At 50.6% G+C, this 23,685-nt stretch overlaps 1 protein-coding gene across 2 annotated transcripts in view; it reads left to right on the forward strand.

The window, feature by feature from the left end:
* SUFU (SUFU negative regulator of hedgehog signaling) overlaps nucleotides 1-23,685 on the forward strand; it is a 106,024-nt gene that overhangs the window by 66,779 nt on the left and 15,560 nt on the right. Inside the window, exons 4-9 of one of the 2 annotated variants that reach the window (XM_020897881.2) lie at nucleotides 2,008-2,150; nucleotides 3,048-3,133; nucleotides 3,386-3,458; nucleotides 6,533-6,686; nucleotides 8,527-8,638; nucleotides 22,809-22,943. In XM_020897881.2, coding sequence (XP_020753540.1) covers nucleotides 2,008-2,150; nucleotides 3,048-3,133; nucleotides 3,386-3,458; nucleotides 6,533-6,686; nucleotides 8,527-8,638; nucleotides 22,809-22,943 — 703 coding nt within the window. Of the gene's footprint in view, nucleotides 1-2,007; nucleotides 2,151-3,047; nucleotides 3,134-3,385; nucleotides 3,459-6,529; nucleotides 6,687-8,526; nucleotides 8,639-22,808; nucleotides 22,944-23,685 lie in introns of both variants that reach the window. The other variant, XM_020897880.2, reaches the window with a different exon arrangement.

Here is a 23,685-nt window from a genome sequence, read left to right on the forward strand (position 1 = left end):
TTCTTCTCTAAATGTTGGTAGAATTTACATTGAAGTCATTGGGCCTAGACCTTTTATTGTGGGGGGAAGCTTTTAATTACTAATTCAGTCTTTTTACCGGTTGTGTTGTTTCTTACTTGCAGATCACGCGTGCTGTTTATAGACACATACTTCTGTAAAGGGGAGAAAATCTGGGAGGAGCAGGCCGAGCAGGAATTGGGAGATTTGGGGGTTTGTAGTTGACTCTCCTTGTGCCTTACTTTAAATGTTGATTGAAAAGTGAAGAGATCTTGACAGTTGCAGATTCCCAGATCATAAGTAACAGACCACAATGAACTACTATACACCAGTTCTACTACTAACTATAGTTAGTATGAACTACGACAGTTATATAAAATATGAGGTAGTTGACAATTTCAGCTATTTCAGAATGAAAAATACAAACTTACTTCATGATTATTTAAAAAAATAAGAATAAGAAATGAAGTAGTTATTGTACATAAAACTATAGTAACCAAAACTGTATGGTATTAACATTAAAAAGACACATAAATCAGTGGAACAGTGTAAAGGACCCAGAAATAAAGCCACACGTGTGGTCAATTAATTTACAAAGTCAGAAAAAGAGAGATAAGTATCATATGATATCATTTACATGTGGAATCTAAAAAAATAAAAGGAAAAGTAAAAACCAAGCTCATAGATACACATAACAGAGGTATAGTTGCCAGAGGGGAGAGGAGGTTGCTGGTGGGGGCGGGGGGCACAGGTAGGTGAAATTGGGTGAATGGAGTTAAAAGGTACAACTTCCAGTTACAAGATAAATTCTAGGGAGGTGTATACAGCAGAGTGGCTACTGTCAACAATACTGTGTTGTATACATGAAAATTCTTAAGAGACTAGATCCTAAAAGTTCTCATCACAAGAAAAACAAAAATCTGTAACCATGTGTGGTGATGGGCTTGTTGTGATAATAATTTAACAATATATACATATAACAAATCATTATGTTGTGTGGCTTAAACAAATATAATACAATATTATATTTATATTTAATAATTTATAATTAAGGATAAAATATGAGGTAACTTTCTGTTTGTTGATATAAAATGATCTCCAGGATACATAATTTTGAATGAAATGTGCAAAACAGTGTGAAGGGAGAAGAAATGGAAAGGACCTGTAAATGCTTTCAGTCTGGTAAATGCAGGAGACCTGTGGAAGGACACCAAGGTGAAAGGCAGGGGTGCAGAAAACTTCATAGCATCTGTGTATTTTGCCCTTGTGGCTCTGCCACCTTGCGCATCTTTCTTTAAAGCAGTGGGCCTGTGTGAAGGGCAACAGTGAGACTTCCAGGTGGCCGTATTTGCACGTTTCTCTTAGGCAGCCTGAGCCCAAAGCCTGTGTCCTCCAGGGCAACAGCTGCCCCTCTGGGCTGCATGTCTCTGCCGAGGTGTGTGAGGCATGGTCAGATCTCCATCTGCTGAGGAGCTAGTCCCTAAATCTCTCTGCCTGTGGGAAATTCAAAGGCCCTCCAAGGTTGGGAATTCCTGTTTGAACAGTTTCAGCCGCGCAGAAATCCTAGTATGTTTTTCCAAGGTGAAGGGCTTTCACGGCCCCCCAGCCTTCCTGTGGACTTCTGGCCGGATGGCCCAACAGTAAAGTACTTCATTCTTTCTTGGCAGACCTGATCATGGCTGCCCCTTCCCCCGCAGAACTCCCCCAGTGAAAATACTGGAGGAGTGAAGGTTCCAGAAGTTGTTGGACCACCCCCCCCCAAGTGAGCAGCCCCACTGGCAGCCTGTCATAGTCCACCGAAGACTGGCAGGATTGGCGAGCAGGAATGCATTTGATTTTGGGGAAATAGTCATACTCTTTGCTCTCATCTGAGTGAATGCTTCCCCTCCTTCACTGGGACCTCCTTGGAAGGCTAGGGAGCCTCCCAGCCCAGGCTTCTCAGGCCCCAGGTTGGGCTCCAGGGCTGGCTGCCGAGCCTCAAATGCTGAGGACCCTCACATCTCTCCACAGAGAACACCTTCTGCAGTGGCGACCATGTGTCTTGGCACAGCCCTTTGGACAACAGTGAGTCGAGAATTCAGCACATGCTGCTGACAGAAGACCCGCAGATGCAGCCCGTGCAGACACCCTTTGGGGTGGTTACCTTCCTCCAGGTGAGATCCAGGTTGGACATGGGCTCCAGCCTTCCCCGGCAGGATGGGAAGGCGAGTAAGGGAATGGACATTTTCTTTTGGTCTTCTCCCTCTTTCTAGTCCCTCTGATGGTTTGTCAGGTGGATTTGGGTGGTCTGATTCAATCTGCTGAGATGGGCTGAGGGGGCAGGGGCGGGGTCATTTGGGTAGGAGAGGGTGGCCATAGCCTAGTGGATAGCAGGGGAGGGTATTTCTGTGAACTTATAAGACCTGGACAGCTACAGGCCCAGGACCCCTCCAGTGGGCAGCTTGGGGCTGGACTGGACCTTACCCAGGGGGGTGTGCACCTCCTCCAGCTGTAACCAGTCTGCTTGTGGTCATGGTGGGTCGCTGTGAAGGTCCAGTTGTTTCCTCTGAGATTTACTCAAAGGTTCAGCCCCTGATAAGGAAGGAGCTTTTCTGCGAGCTGCTGGCAACCTCTGGTTGTCTTTCTGAGCTTGAAGGGTCTCAAAATCTCCTCTGTTTACAATTCCTGTGATCTCGACTGGGCAGGAACGTCTCCCTGGACCTCCTCTGCTTCCAGAGATGTGGGCTGGGGGCCCATCCTGAGTCCTCAAGGCCCTGATTTTCTCTTCTGCCATCTGGGGCTTGGCCTTGTGTCACCCAGACACCTGAGCCATCGCAGAAGGGCAAGGGTCAGACCTTGGTGCCCACCTGTGGACCCATCTGCCTCCTAGTCAGGCTGCAGTTCCTTTCTAAGGGAACCATCCTATTTTGGACACATCAACCCCAGAGCACAGATCTTGCCTGTGGTCCCCCAGGTTTGGGGACACTGAGAGAGCCTGTGTGGCTGACCTTCTGGATGGGTGGGAGGACTGGTCATTAACACACAATGGCATCTTTGTCCCCGGGTCTCAGATTGTCGGCGTCTGCACCGAGGAGCTCCACGCAGCCCAGCAGTGGAACGGGCAGGGCATCCTGGAGCTGCTGCGGACGGTACCCGTGTGAGTGCACGCCTGCGCCAGGAGCTGGGGGCAGGCTCCCCAGGCCAGGGGTTGGGAGCCCCTCCTTCTCCCTCACATTACTGCTCAGACTCTGGGTTTTCACACTGGGCCTCCCTGATCGCTACCCCTGGCTGTCCCTTGGCCACTAGTACCCTGTGTCCCGGGCCTGGGGCAGCGAACAGGGAAGGCTGTAGACCAGCCCATCAGCCCCAACCCCTCAGTTACCATCCTGTCCCCTTTCCTTGTCCACAGTGCTGGCGGCCCCTGGCTGATAACTGACATGCGGAGGGGAGAGACCATATTTGAGATCGACCCGCACCTGCAAGTATGTCTTGAGTGAGGAAAACCTTTCTAGCACACTGTGCCTAGGCCTCTGCCACATAACCCTGGCTTTCCTACTGGGAAAACAGAGGAGCTGTATTTGTGAGTGAGTAGAAATATGGCGTGATATGTAATTTGTTCCCTGAATTCTGCAGAGTACATAAGGGAGCAGAGAGTTCAGTCCAGGAAAAATTGTCTTCGACATACATTTTCCTGCATTTTAAAAGGATTGATTTTATTGAATGCAAATTATACATCAATATACCTGACCAAAATATTGGATCACCAGCAAGGAAGAAAATCAGTATAATGGGTATTGCTTGTCTGGGATTCATCCTGCCACGTTCCCCTTCTTAGAACACGGACTTCCTTTCAGAAAACCTTCCTACTGCCACTGCCACACCATGGCAGACAGTGGAACAGGTGACAGCAACCCCACAGCCCAGCTGCGGGGGTGAGTGCTGATTGGTCTAAAGATCCTACCCTTTTTCAGATCATTTTCATCTTGGGCAGTTGGACCCCGAGCTCCTCCCCTGGGAAGGTTGGTATCCCTTGATCTATAAAAGAAAATCTTTATACACAGAGGTCGGCCGTTCCCACTCGCTGTGTATGGCCCACCTGTACAGAGTGTCAGTGTCATCTCTGGGTTTTTTATAAGCAGCACTGTTTGTATGCAGATGAATTTTGAAAGCCATGTAGAGCATAACTCTGTTTCTTATGGGCTACTCATGAAGCAGGAACTGCAGACAGCCAATAATGTGCCTGGCACATGCCTGCCTTCTCCTCTTTTGCCCTTGCCCTTTGCAAGTCATTGCCATCTCTGAACATTTTATGCCTCTCTAGAAATCTCACAGGCCACAGGCAGCTGCCTGTTTTTGTGTCTTTTAGGAAGGCTGAGAGTGGGTAGAGAGAGGTAGCAGGCAGACAGGTAGCTTGGGGTCCCTGGACTCCTTACTGCAGACCTGGGAGTTCTCAGGCAGAAGCCTACTCATTCACAGATGATGCTCCTCTATTTACCTAGTGCCTTGAACACCGAAGCTTTCCAATCACTGCCAGAATCCTGTTATCTCTCCTTTAACTTGGTTTCCTAGTAGCTTCTGCTTGTGCAAGAACTGGAACCACATGGCTGTGTTTCCCTAAGCCCTTGTTCTGCAGCCACACTGGGATCCAGCACAGGGCACCGTGGGCTGTTGCTTTGGCCCCTGTCCTAAGTGCCAAGTGCTAAGAAACACCTGATCCTTTAAGCTACTAGGGTAAGCAGCCTGTCCTTGCTCTACATGCCGAGAACAGTTCTCCTTTCTAGTTTTCGGGTGCCCCTAAGGCCAGCCAGCAGGACCCAGAGCACTGTTGTTCTTTAAAGCAAGCAGGAGCACCTCAGTGTGCATCCAGTGGGAGCTGCTCTATGCTCACTTGTGTCTCTGGGGTCTACTTGCAGCTGGTTCGTTTTAGAGCTGCTCCTGGCCCTTTGCTCCACACTCTACCACTAGCCAGCTGTGTGCGGGAACAAGTCCCCAGACTCCTCGGCGTCTTCACCCTTACTTGCTTGCTCATAAAGTAAGTGGGCTGAGCTCATTGAGCCAAGAGATGCCTTCAGCTTCTTGCTTAGGTGAGGGGCCCCAAGGTGGCCAGTGGAGAAGGAAAACATAGACTCTATCCTGAGCAAACCAGCACCCACATGCCCCTGCCTAGGGCACAGAGAGCCACTCCCTGTCGTCAGCCTCCCTGCCTCTGCTCAAAATCCCCAGCTTTGCCTGGGCTGATGGGAGCCCTGGAGATGGGGCGGGGGGGTGGGGTGCTGACGGGAAGGAGACATCAGGCCAGGGCCACCTGCTGCCTGGTGTCCAGAAGCAAGGACCCTCTCTGTAGGCTTATCTCGTGCTTCCTGGACAGGCTCCCCAGCCAAGCAGCAGGCCAGTTTGGGCCTGTGGAGCCATGGGGAAAGGTCCCCAGACAGGGAGGAGCAGATTCTCATTGAGGTCCTGACTCAGGAGCTTTATTTGGCCCACACGACTGTTTATGAGCAAGGTTGCGGGAGCCTCTCAGATGACCTTTCATCCAGAGCCCAACAGCACACCTGTGTTTCACCAGAAATCCCAGCGTGTTTGTGTTCACCTCTTCCTTGAGGCCATTTGGAGAGTGTTTGGACTCCACAACGTCAAGGCCTGTGTGAAGGCAGGACCTCTGGTGGGGTTTGAGATGCTCACCGCCCTCCCGGCCGCTAGTTCAGTCTAAGAAATGGAAAAGAATCTCCATCCAGAATCCTTGGCTAAACAAGTCAGTGATGCCACAGGGAGAGTCCTGCCCTTCTGCTCTCTGGGGGCTCATCACCGTGTGACCACACCCTCTGCTGTTGGAAGAAGAAACTGCAGGTGTGGAGCAGGAGAGATGGGGCTGAGTCCCAGTCTCTCCCGCCTGTGGCTGGCTTCCACACTGGCCTCTGAGGCAGGGCCGGATGATCAGTCAGCAGTGGAAGGACTGTGCCTTTCCTCCAGGAGGTAGTTCCTGGCCGTGCTACGTCAGCTCTACAGGCCAGCACAGGGTGGGCAGAGTCAGGGCTCTGAAACAGGTGTGAAGGTCACTATACTGGAAGTCTAATGAGTGAGGAGAAGTTTCCTTTGGGATTTTCATTCTTCCCAGCTCCCCGAACTCCTGGTTCTCTTGGAGGAGCCCAGTGGCTGGCAGAGACCGTCATTCATTAGTAACCAGGGTGGAAAAGAGTCAGGAATCCTGTTCTTCTGACACCTGTCCCATGCTTAGCGTTTACTCATGCTCGTGCTTGGTCATTAAGTCATGTCCAGCTCTTTTTGACCCCGTGGACTGCAGCCCACCAGGCTCCTCTGTCCCTGGGATTCTCCAGGCAAGAAGACTGGAGTGGGTTGCTATTTCCTTCTCCAAGGTATCTTCCCTACCAAGGGGTCGAGCCCGCCTCTCCCACATTGGCAGGTAGATTCTTTACCGCTGAGCCACCAAGGAAGCCCTTAGCTCTTATTGAGGCTCAGTAAATATGGGAAAGGTGGTGGTGACCTTGGGCCACCGGTTGGCTGAAGGAACTCTGACTCTTTGGTTCTTTCCAAGCAGGAGCGAGTTGACAAAGGCATCGAGACAGATGGCTCCAACCTGAGTGGTGTCAGCGCCAAGTGCGCCTGGGATGACCTGAGCCGGCCCCCCGAGGATGACGAGGATAGCCGGAGCATCTGTGTGGCTGCTCAGCCCCGGCGGCTCTCTGGCAAAGGTGGGGGCCTCACCTTCCCCTTGCCCAGGCTGGGTTTTACCATTTCTTGGCAGGATTTAAAGTGCCAGTGAGATCTCTAGCAAGGTGGAATGGAGGGAGCTTTACTGACCCATTTCTCCTGGGTTTTGTGTGTGTGTGTGTATGTGTGTTTCACGTTGCACCTCCAGCAGGGACCATTGTGTTTTAGATTTTCCCCTTGCAATCTGAGGTCAGGGAGGTGAGTGGAAGCCCTAGAACAGTTACAGGAAATGGCCATAGTCCACCCAAGTGCAGGAGAACAAGCCCCGGCCACCCACAGAATTGACACAGGGCCCAGCTCTAGCCTGAAAGCCGTGCCAGACCCGAGGATCACTGGCCTCAGGCCTGCCCAGGCCTCAGATGGGAAAGGCCTGAGTGTGAGACCAGTTTATAGACTTTACCCCCCCAACACACACACTGTCTTGCAGATACAAGGTAAGGGGCAGGGGCAAGCACCCTTACCTCTAAACCTGGGGGTGGGCCTTGGAGAAGGAGGGTATGGCTCTCCTGTTGGAAGCTCACCATGCTGGTCTTGGCTAGAGAAACAGTCATGGTTTTAAAGAAAGGGCATCCCTAAATATCTTCAAAAGAAAAGCAGCCATATATAAAGATACATGCTTATAGCTGCTCTCTCTCCTTCCTTTCTCTATTCTTCCCCTTTTCTTTACCTTTTGAAGATTAAGATACTTGGTCCTGCATAAAATACAAATACATGTGATAGCACTTTTAAAAGGTTTTCTTTCCATAAAGAACAACTTAAATCCCTCATGCAAATATCTGACCCTTTTCTTTCCTTCCTGCTTGTTCTAATGATGTGCCAAGTCCCAGGGAGGTTCTGAGAGAGTGTACAGTTATTAGACTCATTCAGTTGCTTTTGCAAAAAAGGGCTAATTGAAGGAGGGATTCACAGCTTTGTCCAAAATTTCAACCATTATTGGCTATTTAAAAAAAAAAATTTTAAGTAAGATCCATGCTGCTATAACAAATCAAACAGATAGAAAAGTCACTAATCATGTTCAGCATCTACCCTAAACCCACCCTTTGATCAACCAACATTAATTTGCTTTTTAGTGTGTATTTGCGGAAGTAAGTCTTAGACCAAAATCTCAGTATTTAGTCTTAGACCAAAATCTCAGGACCAGAGTAGTAAGCTTTACCCCCAAAGACCAGCAAAGCATCTTGCAAAGAAATAATTCCACCAAGAGACTCTTTTCTCACCTCCTGATCCTTGGCAGATCCATGGAGAGGCACGGTTCCCTGGGATGGGACCAAGGTGGGAATATGACTCAGCATCCCACTGACCTGGCCCCAGGGGCAAGGATGGCACGACCAGACACCAGCTGACCACCCCGAACCCAAAAACTTGTGTCAGGGACACCTGCCCGTTCACTGCAGAGCACTTGCAGCCCTTACTGGCACCCAGTAAGCGGGGAGAATTCCTGGGTGGTCTTGGGCAGCGGCTGTCTTGTGAGTCACTGTTTGGAGCTGTGTTAGGGGTAAGCCTAGGGCCTGTGATGCAGGAAAGGAAGGATAGTGGAGGAGAGCCCTGCCTTGGAGGGTACCCTTCTGTGGTCCAGGGGCCACTCCTTGTCTTCTACAAGAGTGGTGCTCTTCAGACCAGATGTTTCAGGAGCACACAATGCCGCATCTGCCCCGTGTCCGCACGCTGCACTCAGATCTCACAGCTGATAGCTGGAGTGGCCTCAGGACCAGCCTTCTCGGGGGCCTTTCCCCAGCTCATCTGCAGAGCCAGGATCTAAGGACAGGAATAAGGCTGCTGGGGCCCAGAGAGCCATCGGGTAACTTGGTGGTGTCATTGCAGACACAGAGCAGATCCGGGAGACCTTGAGGAGAGGACTTGAGATCAACAGCAAACCCGTCCTCCCACCAATCAACCCTCAGCGACAGAACGGCCTCACCCACGACCGGGCCCCGTAAGTTGCCCACCCACAGAGGGGGTCAGTCCAGCTTCCTGACAGCAGTGTCCCGGGACTGGGACATAGGAGCAGTTCTGTCCTTCAGAGCCTGTCCCTATGGCTTGCATGAGAGAGAACAATGCCCAGAGGCCTTGCTGGATGGACTCAGGGTCTCTGGGGCACACAGATCCATGGTCATAAGGGCCTCGGAGGGGACCCAGCGGACCTGAAGTATAAACAACAGTAAATATTTACACGGGCTGTGTGAGCAGATGGAAGGCCAAGTTGGGGCAAAATCTGACTTGGGGCCTCTCAGCCTTGTGGGAGCCCATTGTGCTGAGCACCATTCCCCTTCTTATCTCGGCCTCAGCCAGAGTTGCCCTTCCTTCCTTCCTGGAGCCTGGTCTCCGGCTGATAGCTGCAACCCCAGGGGCCTCCCTGTCTGGCCAGCCCCAGACTGGATGCCTGCTGCTGAGGCCCTTCTTCCTGCCTCCCTTCCAGGGGGCCCAGGGAAGGGAAGTCCTCTCAGGCCTCTGCTATCTGTCCACGAGCTCTTTGGAGAGACTTTTGACCACCCGAGAGGTCAGATATACTTCCTGTTGACCTGTCCTCCTCTGATGGGGACAAATGGTGGGCAGAGCTGGAGCTGGGCACCCCCCACCTCTGCCCTTGGTCCCAGGGCAACTCCAGGGAATAGCTGCTGGCAGGGGCAGCCTGGGAACTGGCAGCCCAGAGCAGCAGCCCTGCCTGCCAGAGAGGAAGTTGCTGTGTCCTGGGCTAAAAGGGAGGCGGACCACTCCTGCAAGTCCAGGGTGATCCGTCCTTCTTCTGAGAAGTCTTTATTACACATTCACTGTGCGGCAGGCTCAGGACCCAGAGGGCCATCTGGGGTGTGGGCTCTTTTGGGAACACATGAACTGAATGAATTAATTAATTGGCATGATTCTGGCTGTGGATGTAATTTGTTGGAATTAGTTACTTAGAATTCTATCTCCAGTTCCTCATCCATGACCCCCAGAAGCAGCAGTGATTTAATGTGCTACAGAAGGGACAAGGCAGCATGATCTTGAGTAGTTAGGGAGGGCTTCCTGGAGGAGGAAGTACATGAGATGGGCCTTGAAGTTGCCCTAGAATTTTAACAAGCAAGAGATGGAGCTGACGGGGATGGAATGGGGAAGGCCTGGCTGGTTAAAGTTGAGGCTGGAACCAGGGAGCAGATTGTGGAGTAGGGAGAGTTGCTCTGGCTGCCTGAGGTGGCCCACCTGGCGAATCTGCCATCCAGAAGCTGTGAGAGTGGAGCTCTTTGGAAAAAGCCTGGAGAAGCTTCCACTGCACCTCTGAGCAGCTTTTAACTTTAGCCAGTGGGTTTCTGCAGCCAGCTGCCTTGAAGGAGCTGGCTGAAGGCACCATCCTCCCTTGGCAGCAACAGAGTGCCAGGCGGAGTTGTAGGGTATCTGGAAACTCTCCACCTGGGAGTCTGGCTCCCATCCCAGGGCCATACTTCTTCCCATGCCCTGAGCTGGGCCTCTTCCTCTGGGTCCTGTTGGCACTGGTGGGAGGTTGGGAGGTACTTGAAGGTTTTAAGTATCAAACAGATTGCCCCATAACTTGTAGATGGTCTTAGTTCAGATGGCCCCTTACCTCTGAAAGTCTCGGTTTCTGGGCAGAAGGGAAGGGACTCGTGTGGAGGTACCCCATTTGCCCCTGTTGTAGATCTGGAACAAGCCTGAGCTCTCACGCCCTGTCTTGGGCATACTTCCAGCTGCTGCAGCCCCAGCAAAAGGGGCTCAAGATTCTCGGATGCTCACATCTAGCTCAGACTCAGTCCGCTGGGCAGTGGGGACCGGACCTGGTCCACGGGCAGTCTGCAGACAGGTAGAGCTGCAGCCCCCACTCTGGCCTGAATTGGCTGAGCTGCAGAGAGGTGGGAGAGAGAAGAGCAGAGGTGCAACCCTCTGGGCTCCTCGCCCCACCCCGCAGCTCAGGGACCCAGTCGCATCTCTAAGGCGCTGGAATCTAAGTCGGAAGGGAATCAGCACTGTCTCCTCTGAGGTTATCAGTGACCTTACCAATCTGCTAGCATTTGGTTGAGAACTGGTTCCTCCTCCTTTCCTAAGAACATTTTCCAACACCACCCCCTGCCCCCCAGTCTCCAGCTCCCTGTTATCTCAGGATCAGTGGCGGTGGACTCCATTCACATCAGCAAGCACAAGTGTAATATCTGTGCTGCCCAACCTGGGAGCTGACCCCATTTCAGATAAACGGCCTGGAGGCGACTGAGAAAGCTGACCCAAAATGTGCTGGCACCAGTGTTTGCTCCCCTCTCCGTGGGGCCACAGTGGGCACGGGCTGTGTTGTGTCTTTGCGTCCAGTTTTTCTTTAGTCAGGCTTTCTGGGCGGGGACTCCAAGGCGTGGTCCTCACAGGGCCGAACGTGGTTTGAGGAGGCTGTGGAGATAGAGCGGAGGACCAGAAGAGCCCATGGAGCCTGGCCATGAGCAGCGGGGCTCTGGCCTGCCTGGGGGTCTCAGACGCTTGCTCTTTCCCATCTCAGTAGCAGCCAACACTACTGGTAAAGCGCGTGTGCCGGGTCATGTTCCGAGGGCTTTGTATTAATACCACCCTTGTGGTCAGTCTGTAAAGTAGATAATATTATTATCCCCCTTTCCTAAGTGAGGAGGCTGAGGTACAGAGAGGCTAATAAGTGGCTTGGTGAGGAAAGGGTGGCGCTTAGGGCCATCCCTCAGCCGTTAACATGGTGTTAACTCCTCAGGGCCCACGTGAGGGACACTCCAGACCTGTCTCTCCCCCTCCCAGGCTGACCCCTTCTCACGAGTCGGAGCATGAATAAAAACCTTGAGGCCAAGGTCCAGGCTGAAGCCCCAAGTTAGAAGCTTACTGTTTGTATTTAACTCGAGGAGGACATGCTGCCAGCCTCAGTGCTTCCAAATCCCCGAGATAACGAGATGTGTCATAGTTGGCTCGTTTATATCACAGTTCCTTCTTGACACGAAGCCTCGTTGCCCTCATATTCAGAAACAAAATCAGCCATACCTCTGGCCCCTCCACCACTTCAGGGCTAGGGGATTTCTTTCTTTTCTTGAGTCCTCACTTCCTGCTTTCCGGACAGGCAGGCCCCTCTGGGTAACCTGCTCCTCTCCCACTCGCCCCTACCAGCCCTCCTCCCACCGCCTTCCCAGAAGGGGAGCCCTTGGCCCTCTTTGGGGCTTCTTCCAGCGTTTCACAACCCCTGCATTCCAGCCGTGAAATTTGTATCTGGCTTTTCCCAAGATGATCAGTTGAGAAAAGCCTCCTTCGGCTTGCTGGCGCCTCCCTTCCCACTGCCCGCCCTCGTGAGTTTGGGAAGCAACTCCTCTGTGCCACTGAGGGGAGTCCGGCTTAGGCACTGTGCCTGCCAGCATTTGTAAGGACCTGGGTCAGTGGGGGAAGAGTCACTGGCATCCCGTGTCTGAAGTGGCTGGCTTAGACGTGGACTGTGGTATGGAGCCCGGCCTGTGCTCCCCAGCCTCCACACAGGGACTGGGAGATGAGTGTGGTCAGGTGTACTGCGTGGCGAGGCTTGCCTCTCTGTATGCTTGCTCCAGTGCTGGGAAGCTGCCTCGGTGTACCAGCCCTCCTCCTTTTCCCTCTGCAGTGACTCACTGACCGAGGCTGGGGAGCCTCTAGGGAGCTCTCTGGATCACATAACAACCCCCCACACCCCCCCACACCCCCCCCCCCCCCCCCGCAAAGAGGGGCAGGGCTCCTGGGTGTGTGTGCACATGTGTTGGTAGGGAAGGTTCCTGGCTGTAGGAGAAACCCTTTGTGGTGAGGTACCTTTAAAAAGTACACTAACCATCATCACTGAGCTCTTTCAGTCTTCTGGAATTGCACCAGCAGCACTTAAGGCTTTTTTTCTTGTTGCCTTAACTTTCTGGAAAATTAAAGTTTTGTAGCATGATTTCTTCCGTCATGGCATTGTCAGCTGTACCTTCCCCCCAACATGCACCAGAACACAATGTACGTTTCTCTCCACTTTAATGAGTGTCTCTGCTCCCATGTGTTTGGCCGTTTGAAGAGGGGTTCCCTACTGCCTCAGTCCCTATCTTGAAGAGCTTGTGACCTGGCCAAGGAGTCATTCTTTAAAGAAAACTGTGTTTTGTTTTCAGGCTTCCCAGGTGGCGCTAGTGGTAAAGAACCTGCCTACCAATGCCAATGCAGGAGATGTAAGAGACACAGGTTTGATCTTTGGGTCGGGAAGATCCCCTGGAGAAGGAAATGGCAACCCACTCCAGTATTCTTGCCTAGAGAATCCCATGGACAGAGGAGCCTGATGGGCTACAGTCCTTAGGGTCGCAAAGAGTCAGACATGACTGAAGCGACTTAGCACGCATGTGTTTTGTTTTGTTCAGCCTATGAGGCCCATGAAGATTAATTAGAAGAAGACAATATCTCGTTTGCATCCAGTGAATTGGGTGAAGGAAGGTGAGTTTCTATCTGGGAAAACAGCTGGGCTGTTGCCGTCACGTCCCACACACAGGGCCGGCCTGGATAACCTTGCTCCCGGGGCTCCATCATGTCAGCACAGTGACCCGCCAGGAGCCCACGTGTCATGTTTACTCCCCTCACCCCTCCCACCCTGGGGAAATACGGTTGTTTTCACTGGAGAGAAAGCCCAAAAGAAAAAGAAACAGCCCTGTTCTCAGGGCCCCTGCCAGGCCCCACAGAGCTGACGAGGGGAAGGGCCCAGGCCCCTGTGATCCACTGCTGTCTTGAGCACCTGCCTTTAGGTGCCCTTCTCAGAAATACACATTTGAAAGGGCAGAACGAGGGCTCCAAAGCGGTCCTGCCCGGATGAATTTCTGTTTGAACTCCATTCTCCGTCCACTTCCCCAAAGAGGTGAAGCTGTGGCCGTTGTTAATACCCCAGCCTCAGAGTTCATGGCCAGCACATTGAAATTCTCAGTCCACACTACATCTCCTCCTCCTTGAGTTGCACAATCAGTATTTTTATCACCCATCCTTGATCCTCAGTGTCACCCAACACTTGAGCAGTGAGTCACTTCTCCAGGGAAGGGGAAAGGAAGGTTCAAAGGTGAGAGCTGGAGAGAGGAAGTGACTCAGTGTCTCAGGAAGCAGAAAGCCAAGGGCTCTGACTGGAGCTGGCTCATTCAGGAGAGCAGGGGTCCTCGTCCCCCACCCAAGTCAGACCACGCAGCTGCAGGGTGGAGGTCCCTCGTGCCCAGAGGAATTCGTAGTTGATGAAGGGATCCACCAACCTTAACACAATCCTTCCTCACTCTGTTTTCTTCACCCACACTCCATCCCACTATTCTATCATCACGTTTTTCTCCTTGGGATGTTCACAGTGAAAATACTGCATTTTGTCATTTGGTTGTTGGTGTTTACCAATGCCCTTTTAAGGCCTTTTACTTCTTGTGTCATCCTCATCAGAGAATTTGTCTGAACTCAGCGATAACAGTAACTGTGGAGGTAAGCTGGGGCCCTTGCTCCCACCCACACCCTGTCCCAGTCCTGCCCTGAAGGGAGACCTGCAAGTGCTTCTTTCTCTGGAAAGTTCAGCGCTTTCGTCAGCAATCTGAAAGCAAAAGGAACAATCTCTCAGGCTAGTGGGCAGAAGCCAGAGGTTGGACTGGGCTCAGCAGGCCAAACCCACTTCACTTCTGAATCGTTGCCAACCCGGGTGCCCTGGTTCCTGTTCCCCGGCGTCCCCAAGGAGAAGGCCCCAAGTTGTGTAGCCAGGTCAGACGTCATCACTGTCACAGGACTGGGATTGTGGCTAAAAGGAGTCACGGTGGTTGGGCTCTTCTCCTTTCTACACTTGCTGCCATTGATAGAATATGACCAACACCCTTAAGCTAAAATGGAAAAATTAAGACTTTGCAATCTGTTGAGAGCAGGGTGGAGAGGAAACATGGCTACGGTTCTGTCAACCTGTGACATGTGGGTAGGGTGACCAGAGCATGTACTGCGATCTGTGCAGTACTAGAAACAAGGAGTCTCTCCTGACGTTGGAAGGAGAAGGCGTGTTAGGATATATAAAAAGTCCCCTTATACAGTGGGAAGTGTAAATATAGAATGTGTTATATAGACAGGTGGTAAAAAAGAAAGAAATGGGAAGATTTAGATCAGTTGCTGAATTACTGAGGCGTGCCTCTGAGCCATCCCGTAAACCATTGCTCAGTGTTCCCAATACAGGAAGGATCCTGGGCTGGACAGGTTCTGTGGCCAAGCAGGCATTTTCACTAAGTATCACCATGTGCCAGGCCCTGTATTGTGGATTACTTCTGTCCCCATTTTACAAACTAGAACACAGAGGCTTAGCTAGATTTTATAACTTATCCTGGGTCAATGAGCCAAGATTAAGAAGGTTCAGAGCCAAAATTTGAACTGTGAGATTTTTGAATCCAGATCCACGCCTCATCTCATCCTGTTAAAGAGGATAAAAGTAGAGGAGGTGTCTGCCCCTCATCAGGAAAAAAATAACTGGAAAGAAGGCCACAAAAGTCTCCAAACCAGTGCACAGAGTAAAGCTGGTGTTAGTTTGCCTGAAAACTCCTGAAGGTAACAGATCAGAGAGAAGCATACTAAAAAATAAAGTGAAATCTGCTAGAGGATATGCTCCATCGAAATGAGTGAAGAAAATACTCGGTAAATAAGAAACGGGATCCCATATGAGAAAGAGGGGAGAGGAATCGCAAGCGTGAAGGTGAAGGATGATCCCGTGAGGACACCTGTGTAGCAAGAATGGAGGGCAGTGAGTTCAGACTGGAGTCATTTGGAAGGATCCTCTGGAGAAATGTCTTTAAGAAGATAAAATTGATAAATATTTGCTCTATTTGAAAGTCTTGGGACAATCTGCAGGCCATGGTAGTTAGTTTAGGATTGAATTATTGAAATTCATAGAAAACAATACAGTTATTAAATACAAGGAAAATAGAAAATTACACTAAAAAGGAAGAGTAATCATAGTAAATACTACATGAAAGTGAAGTGAAAGTCACTCAGTCATGTCTGACTCTTTTTGACCCCATGGACTGTAGCCTGCCAGGCTTCTCTGTCCATGGACTTTTCCAAGCAAGAATACTGGAGTGGGTAGCTGTTCCCTTCTCCAGGGGATCTTCCCAACCCAGGGACAGAACTGAGGTCTCCCACATTGCAGGCAGATTGTTTACCAGCTGAACTACCAGGGAAGTTCAGTTGTAAATAGCATTAGTATTGTATAATAACTTAAACACTTAATAGTGATCCAAACAAACTTACAGTACAGTTATCTTGGGAAGCAGGGAGTGTGAGATGAAAGGGAGCTAAAAGCTCATCTTGCGTAGCAGGAAGTCAGTGTGTATAGCCTAAAAAGGGAATAACGGGAAGTGGAAAGTATGTTAGAGGTATTGAGGAAAGTCAAAGAAGTGATATTGTAGGAGCTGTTACAGCTTACCCTGTGTAGTGAAAAGAATGACATATTCCAGGTAAAAATCACAGAATTCGCACTAAGGTAATCCCTGGTCACTCAGAGGAACTTCAGCGTCCCCAGCATCAGGCTGAGAGCTCAAGGTGAGCGTTGTATAACTGTCTGACAGGCCTCTTGATAGTGTCTTGCCATGGGGTGAAGGAGCTGATGGAGTGCCTCGCTGTGCATCTGACTGGCAGGGAGGCTGATGCCGTAGGCATGCCAGGTCCTTGGGACAAAGTACTTAGGCAGAGCAGGGTTTAGGAGGGAAAACCCTGGGCCCTGTCAGAACACTGCTTGGTCAGTGGTCCCCAGACGGAGGGTCCCTACAACCTTGTAAGGGACTTTGTTGGGGATTAAGTGACAAGGGGTTCCTGTGGCTAAGCTTGGAAGATACTGGCTTACACAAAGTGAAACTGGTTTGTTTGCCCTCCATAGTCCTCCTCAGAGTCCTCGAAATGCCAACATTTTATGAATCTCTCATCAGAGTTGCAGTGTGCTGCATCCAGCCCTTGCCACATCTGCTTTTCTAAAAGTGTGTCTTAAATTAAAATTCCATCGAATACCCTTTGGGAAGCCCTGCTGTGGCTTCTAGGAAGCAATTCTTTTTAAGAGTTCAGGGGAAAAAATAGATGTGTCTTCGTGGCCTTGGAAACCCCAGAAGGAAAGACCACTCAAAGCGATGGGAGGCTCTTAAGAAGAAATATTGTGGTTACATGTTTGCTGGCATCAGGAAGACCTAGGGGTTTTGTCTCAGCCCTTTATTGCCTCATTGTGCGATTTGGGTCTAGTTATTTAAGTATCTGAGTTTCAGTTTCTTCATCTGTAAAATGGGAAAAATAATACCTACTTATAAGGTTGTTATACCGTTCATGGGGTTCTCAAGGCAAGAATACTGAGGTGGTTTGCCATTCCCTTCTCTAGTGGACCATGTTTTGTCAGAACTCTCCATCGTGACCTGTCCATCTTGGGTGGCCCTGCACGGCTTGGCTTATAGCTTCATTGAGTTATGCGAGACTGTGATCCATGTGGTCATTTTGACTAGTTTTCTGTCATTGTGGTCCTGATGCTGGAAAGGACTGAGGGCAGGAGGAGAAGGGGGTGACAGAGGATGAGATGGTTGGATGGCATCACCAACTCTATGGACATGAGTTTGAGCACACTCCGGGAGATAGTGAAGGACAGGGAAGGCTGGTATGCTGCAGTCTGTGGGGTCACAAAGAGTCAGACATGACTTAGTGACTGAACAACAACAATAGGGTTGTTATAGAAATGAAAGGAACAAATATATACAGGGTTTAGCATAGGACCTGGCTTCATAGTTGGGCTTCCCAGGTAGTGCAATGGTAAAGAATCCACCTGCCAATGCAGGAGGCACAGGAGACATGGGTTCTAGCCCTGGGTCTGGAAGATCCCCTGGAGTAGGAAATGACTTCATAGTTGGTATCTCTTATTATTATTATGGATAGTCCCCTGAAAACTGAAAGGAAGTGTAATATCTCTGGCGACCAGTACAGATATGTAGAGAAGTCTTTATGTAACTCAGAATATTTTTGAAGAATTTGAACAAAGGCTAGAAGTATGTTAGACCAACACCAACTTTAAGGAACAGGGTCAAGAAAAGCTGAAACTTTTCTTAGGTCAAGAAGAGCTAAGTCTTGCAAAAAAGTGCTATGATCAACAAAAAGGACTATTTTTTATACTTCTGTTTGGAACAACAAGAAGAAAACCTAAGTCCTGTTGTTTGAACAGACAGATGTTAAATCAGAGACAGACAGGCAGCAAAAATTTACTCTAGTTCTGTTAGCTTCCATCTCAAATAGAATGGTTATCAGACTAGGAAGAATCACACAGGCATTGATAAAAGAGGATTGAAGCCATGATTTCCAATCTCCTGGTCCACATGTATTGCACCCCAGAATACCAGTCCAATTGGCAGATGAGATTCAGGAAGCTGGTGTCAGTAATCTCTGAGGGAATGGGAGAGAGGTGTTGGCAGACTGAAAGCACTCAGAAGTTCCAAGATGCGAAAAGCATCTTTCACTCTCTAGACTAGCGAGCTTGGTGTCAACTCACAGGGAAAACTCTGGGCTAGATTGTTCAGTGAGTAGGCTGTGAACACTCCCTAAGGAAAAACAGTGAGGCCTGCTTTCACAGAGAGTCAGGCCTGCCAGACCTTCCTCACTGCCTTTTTAGAAACACTTAACCTATTTCTTACCTGGTAGATAAAGGAAGTGCTATAGACCTCATATAGGTGGGGGTGAGCAAGACATTTGGAGAGTATCTTCTGACATCATCGTTGGCAAAACACAGAAATGTCTACAGAACATCCAGGAGGGTGAGGGACGTAGCGGTGGAATGGTTGGGTTGATTATAATCGGTTGGATGAGCATACCCAAAGAGTAATGATGTCAGTCTGTCAGCCCGTCTGCCTGGCCCTGTCCTGTTCACTGTTTAATCAAAGCCTGGGATGAGAACATGGATGGCAAGTTTATCAGTTTTGTCAGTGATGTGAAGTCGGGGGAAATGCCAATATGATGTGTGTCAGAGCCAGGTTTCAGAAATATCTGGACTGCTCGAAACCCTAGCCGAGTGACAGCAGAGTCCTGTTTTAAGCTCCAAATCATCTAGAGTATACACATGCAGGGGAAGAAGAGGTTTAAGCTCAGTCCATGGGAGAAAGCCTGAGGGGGATTTGTTGACAGAGGGAGTGCAGTATAAGTTGGTAGTATGATGAGGTTACAAAGAATAGACAATTTGATGACAGTTTTAATAGAAACAAAGTATCCCAAGCAAGAAAGCTCACAGTCCCTCTGTGATCTGTGCTGGTTAAACCACGTACTGTATTTCCACACATGGTACCTCAACTTCACTTCTGGATATGACACTAGGGTTTGACAAGCTAGAGTGAATGCAAGGGAGAGTTACTTGAATGGATGGATGATTTAGGACCTTATCTTAAGAATATAGTTGAAAACCACAATAATAACAGCAAAGAATATCGTTGAAAGTTGGGGCAACAAATCCTGGAAGAGAAACTCTTGCTGGGCTGTGGGAGCAGCCTCGGGGATGTACAAGGCTGTCATGGAGGATGAATTAACCTACTTCTGGCTGACTTGAGGACCAGTGGATGAGAATTGCAGGAAGGCTTATTGTGCTCATTGTGCAGGAAGGCAGCCCTGCCAGCACGTCCCTCAGCAGAACAAAGGCCTCAAGGGATTTTGTTGACCTGTAGTTGGGCCTTCCCAGAATACCAGTGGTTGACCAGGGCCCACAGTGACTGCTGCCCCATCTCAGAAGTCCCCCTCCCAAGCCCAGGGTAAGGACCTTTGCTCAGAAAGGGGGACTGACTTGGCTAGAGGCACTTGGATTCTGGGCCCAGGGTAAAGGCAAATAAGTCTCTATTAAGCTATCAACATTCCTGCATGAGGAGCAGATAGACTTCTAGAGGCAGTCCGCTAACATCCTGGTAATGCATTCCAGATACATTTTGAGTACCCTACATCCCAGGCACTGTTTGATGCTTCACCTAGGTCATCTCATATAATCCTTATAAGGAAAGGATATTATTATTCTTCCCATCAAGAAGATAGTAAAGCTTAGAGAGAGGTTAAGTTATTTGCCCAAGGTCATATGGGACTCGAACCCCAAACCTACGTTTATTAGCCACTCTGCTTCCCCGAGCATACTTTTATCACCTGGCTCCATCTCCCCAGCAGCCCCGGGAGGTTGCAGGTCACCACGCCTTCCCTGGGAGCAGTTCTCCCCTCCAACCCTGAAGCTCTGCCTTCCCCTCCACTAGGAACTCAGGGAGAAAACAGCCCAGCTGAAAAATTAGGCCACGCTGGTGAGCGCACTACTTATTTTTTTATGACTAAGATTAAGCTGACAACCGTGCAAAACATTGCAAACCTGTGTCGGCTGCAGATTTAATACCTCACCCAGCCCACACAAATAATTCATGCTTCTGCATCGATGTCCAGAAAAAACAAATCAGCAAAAAGCTGGGCTCCTGCGTGTGTGTGTGTGTGTGTGTGTGTGTGTGTGTGTGTGTGTGTATCTGCCCTGTTTCCATTGAAGCAGCAGGCCGGAAATACCCAAGCTCCAGGACTGCAGATCTAGCATTTTGCAATTTTTTTTTCTCTTTAAAGATTAAAGTACGTTTTCAAATGATTGAAGGTTGGTGGGAGGTGTAAATGTGGGCACTTGTCACATTAATTCTTCAGATGATTAAGTTCTTTTCCATTTCTTTAAAGCTGTTTGCACTTGGGTTTGATGTCCTCGTTCCGGGTGAGTGTGTTGGGTGAGTGTGTTGTAGCAGTTACCAAGGTGACTTTAGCTGACTTTCAACAATTTATTTTTCCCTCCAGCTTGAGACGTCTCTAGCCCTGTGTGCTGTTGATTCTGCTCTCCCAGCCCCCCGCCCCCACCCCCCAGTTGCTATTCATCCGCATTTTTGCCTGTGTCAGAGAAGCCCTCTGCCTGGCCCCACCTGGCAGCTGGGCTGAGAGCCTGGTGGTGGGTGCTGTGTCTCAGAGGTGACACAGTGAAGTGATGGTGAGAGTCACACCCTGGTTCTTCCTCTTAAACTCACTCTGTGACTGTAAGCTTATCCCCTCTCCTATCTGAGCCACAGTTTCCTTACCTGTACAAGAAGGGCTAACCACAGAAAAATTTACCTGGTGTAGGATCCTACTCTGGAGCAGAATAAGGGCTCACCAAAGAGGGCTGCTGCCTTTCCTGAGTCCTGCTGTTGTCCAAGCCCCGAGGCTGGTGTTTGCTGTTGCCCTCCTCCGAAGGGAGGCGTAGTGGCCAGGGCTTCAGGGGAAGAGAGCTGGTCAGAGGTCCAAGGCTCCCACGCTGGCCTGCCACAGCCCAGCTCTCTGACCTTGGACGCGTTACCGGCTCTTTTTCTTAAAGAATAGAGGTAGATTAAACACTCAGAGTTTCCTTCCAGCCCTGAAATTCTGACCTGCTTGGCCAGTGTGTTTTGTCTTCTTCACAGGTCTCCTAAAAGGGCTTGTCAAAGGAGGTGCTAGGACAAAGGGCAACTCAGAATTGGCTTTGGGAGCCCAGAGGAAGAGACTACTTTGTGAAAGAGCAGTCACATCTGGGGGTGAATCCACGCAGCTGGTGGGAATGGTCCCTGTTACCTTGGGCTTTTTGTCGCTGCCTCAGCTGCCCCGTGCTACCCTATGTCACCCTCCATCCTGCCTGCTGACCTCACCTCCTCCCTCTGGGGAGGTGCTTTCTTTGAGTGTCGGGGTGCCTCTTGGGCCACAGGCTGCAGTGCTAAGCCCTCCAGTGTATAAGGAGGTTATCAAACCCAGACATCCTGGGTGGCTTCTGCCGCTTGAATGATAAATAACTAAAGCTTCTCCCCCAGTATTTATTTATTATATTTATTTAGTTTTGGCTGTGCCGGCTCTTTGTTGTTGCACATGGGCTTTCTCTAGTTGCTGGGGCTACTCTCTAGTTTTATTGCACTGGCTTCTCATTGTGGCGGCTTCTCTTGTTGCAGAGCACAGGCTCTAGGCACATGGACTTCAGTAGTTGTGGTGTGACAGCTCAGTTGTTGTGGCGCACCAGCCTAGTTGCTCCTCGGCATGTGGAATCTTTCCCAACCAAGGACTGAACCCGTGTCCTCTGCGTTGGCAGGTGGCTTCTTATCCACTGCACCACCAGGGAAGCCCATCACCCAGTATTTTGATTGGACACCTGAGTAATTATTTTGAAATTCACAGTCCAAAATGGGATCTGATCTTTTGAATGAGATCAGTGGGTAACCTTCACTTCCGGCTGGGGCAGATTTGCGAGGTCGTCATTGGGGGCAGCTGAATTTGAAAGAGTGAATCTTAGATTGCAAAGGGACCCTGTGGCCCAGCTGTGGAGCACACTGTGGGTGGGAAGCAGGATAGGAAGCGGCGTGAGGCAGCAGTGGCAACGTGCCGTGGTGGGAGCCACAGTCAGGAGGAATCTGGTACCACGTTCCTGGGACCTCATTGCCCAGTGGGGTGGCGGCCGGTCCCGCTGCCCAGCCAGGCTCACAGATATGACTCCCGCAAGCCTGCTCTCCACCCCTTGGTGAGGCCTGTGTCATTTCCTGTTGGATGAAGGGTGTGTATGTCACTGCAGTTGTGGGCCGCCAGCAGAAGTGTGCATGCTCTGAGCCTGCTCCGATGTCACAGCCTTTTCAGGGTCAGCTGGAAAGAAGCTTTCAGAGCCGAGTCTCCTGGCACTGTGGCATCCCAGCATTGGAGGACTTGGGGTCTGGGGCTCCAGGGCAGCAGCAGAAGGGCTCCCAGAGACCCCTACTGCTATCTGAGGGAAGAACAAGCCACTGTGACATAGCTTTTCTACAGTGTGTTGACCAAAGATGAGGTTTCAGAACCCACCCGCGACCAGATCCCAGGTCCACAGCCCCTGCTGTGCAACCTGAACAAGTTACGTCACTTTCTTGATCCCAGACTCCTTATCTGTTAAAGGGGTGTAAAAATCGTTCCCACCTCACAGGGGCGCCGTGGCCACCATGCGAGGGGTGCCTTGCCCAGCAGTTGGCACTTGGCAAATGTGGGCTGAGTGAATGGTGGCTGTTGTTATCTTTATCATCAGTCACCATCCTTGTCGTTGCACAGGAGCCCAGCCTGGGAGTCTCCCGTCCTGCTCTGCCCTGCGGTTTTCACCTTGTGCTGAACCTGTTCCTGTGCTTGCCTCGCAGGAGCCGCAAAGACAGCCTGGAAAGCGACAGCTCCACGGCCATTATTCCCCACGAGCTGATCCGCACTCGTCAGCTGGAGAGCGTCCATCTGAAATTCAACCAGGAGTCAGGAGCCCTCATCCCTCTCTGCCTCAGGTGAGTGCCTCAGTACACAGCTTGGCCTCAAGGAGCTACCAGGCTTGTGCTTGCCCCCGCACGCCTTGGTGGAGTCTGGGACCCTGGCGGGGAGGAGAGCTAGTCAGGCAGCTCCAGCCTGGGCCTGTGGGCGGGCCTGTGGCCCCCAAGCCCACCAGTAGCCCCCACTGCACTGAAGAGCTCTCCTTTGTGCAGAGAAGTGTTCCCCCAGCCCTGCTTCCTTACAAAAGTCCAATAACCTAGGATGTCTCAGACCCCCCCTAGCCATCCCACCAGCCCAGTGGCAGGGTCCCTGGTAGCACTGAGGTGGTAGGGCAGGGGCTACAATGGGTGGGACTCTGTTTTCTCCTGCTTTGCTGTTTTTCCATGCAAAACACTCAGTTCTCTACACCCTGTGGCCCGCATCATACTCCTTGAGGGACTCAGAAGCCCAGACTATGTCCCTTCTGCTGCCATCCACAGAGCCAGAAACCCAGCCCCAGGGCCAGAATGCAGCTCCCTGCGTGAGGACGCTGCCCTGGGAGAACCTGTGCAGCTGGCTTCCTACACATCCCCAGGGGTTCCACCCTCAATTTTACAGCAAGGATAACTGTAAACCCTGACAGCAGTGACAGGGAAAAAGGGGAGTGTACTTGTTGGGACCGTCCCTACTGTCCCAGAGCCTGGGGAAAGAGCTTGGGTGGAAACCAGCCTGGCCCAACAGGGCAAAGACAGCAAGTGGTAGAGTGACCAGGGGCTGGCT

Source organism: Odocoileus virginianus, chromosome 7, assembly GCF_023699985.2.
Source record: "Odocoileus virginianus isolate 20LAN1187 ecotype Illinois chromosome 7, Ovbor_1.2, whole genome shotgun sequence".
NCBI classification, from domain to species: Eukaryota; Metazoa; Chordata; class Mammalia; order Artiodactyla; family Cervidae; genus Odocoileus; species Odocoileus virginianus.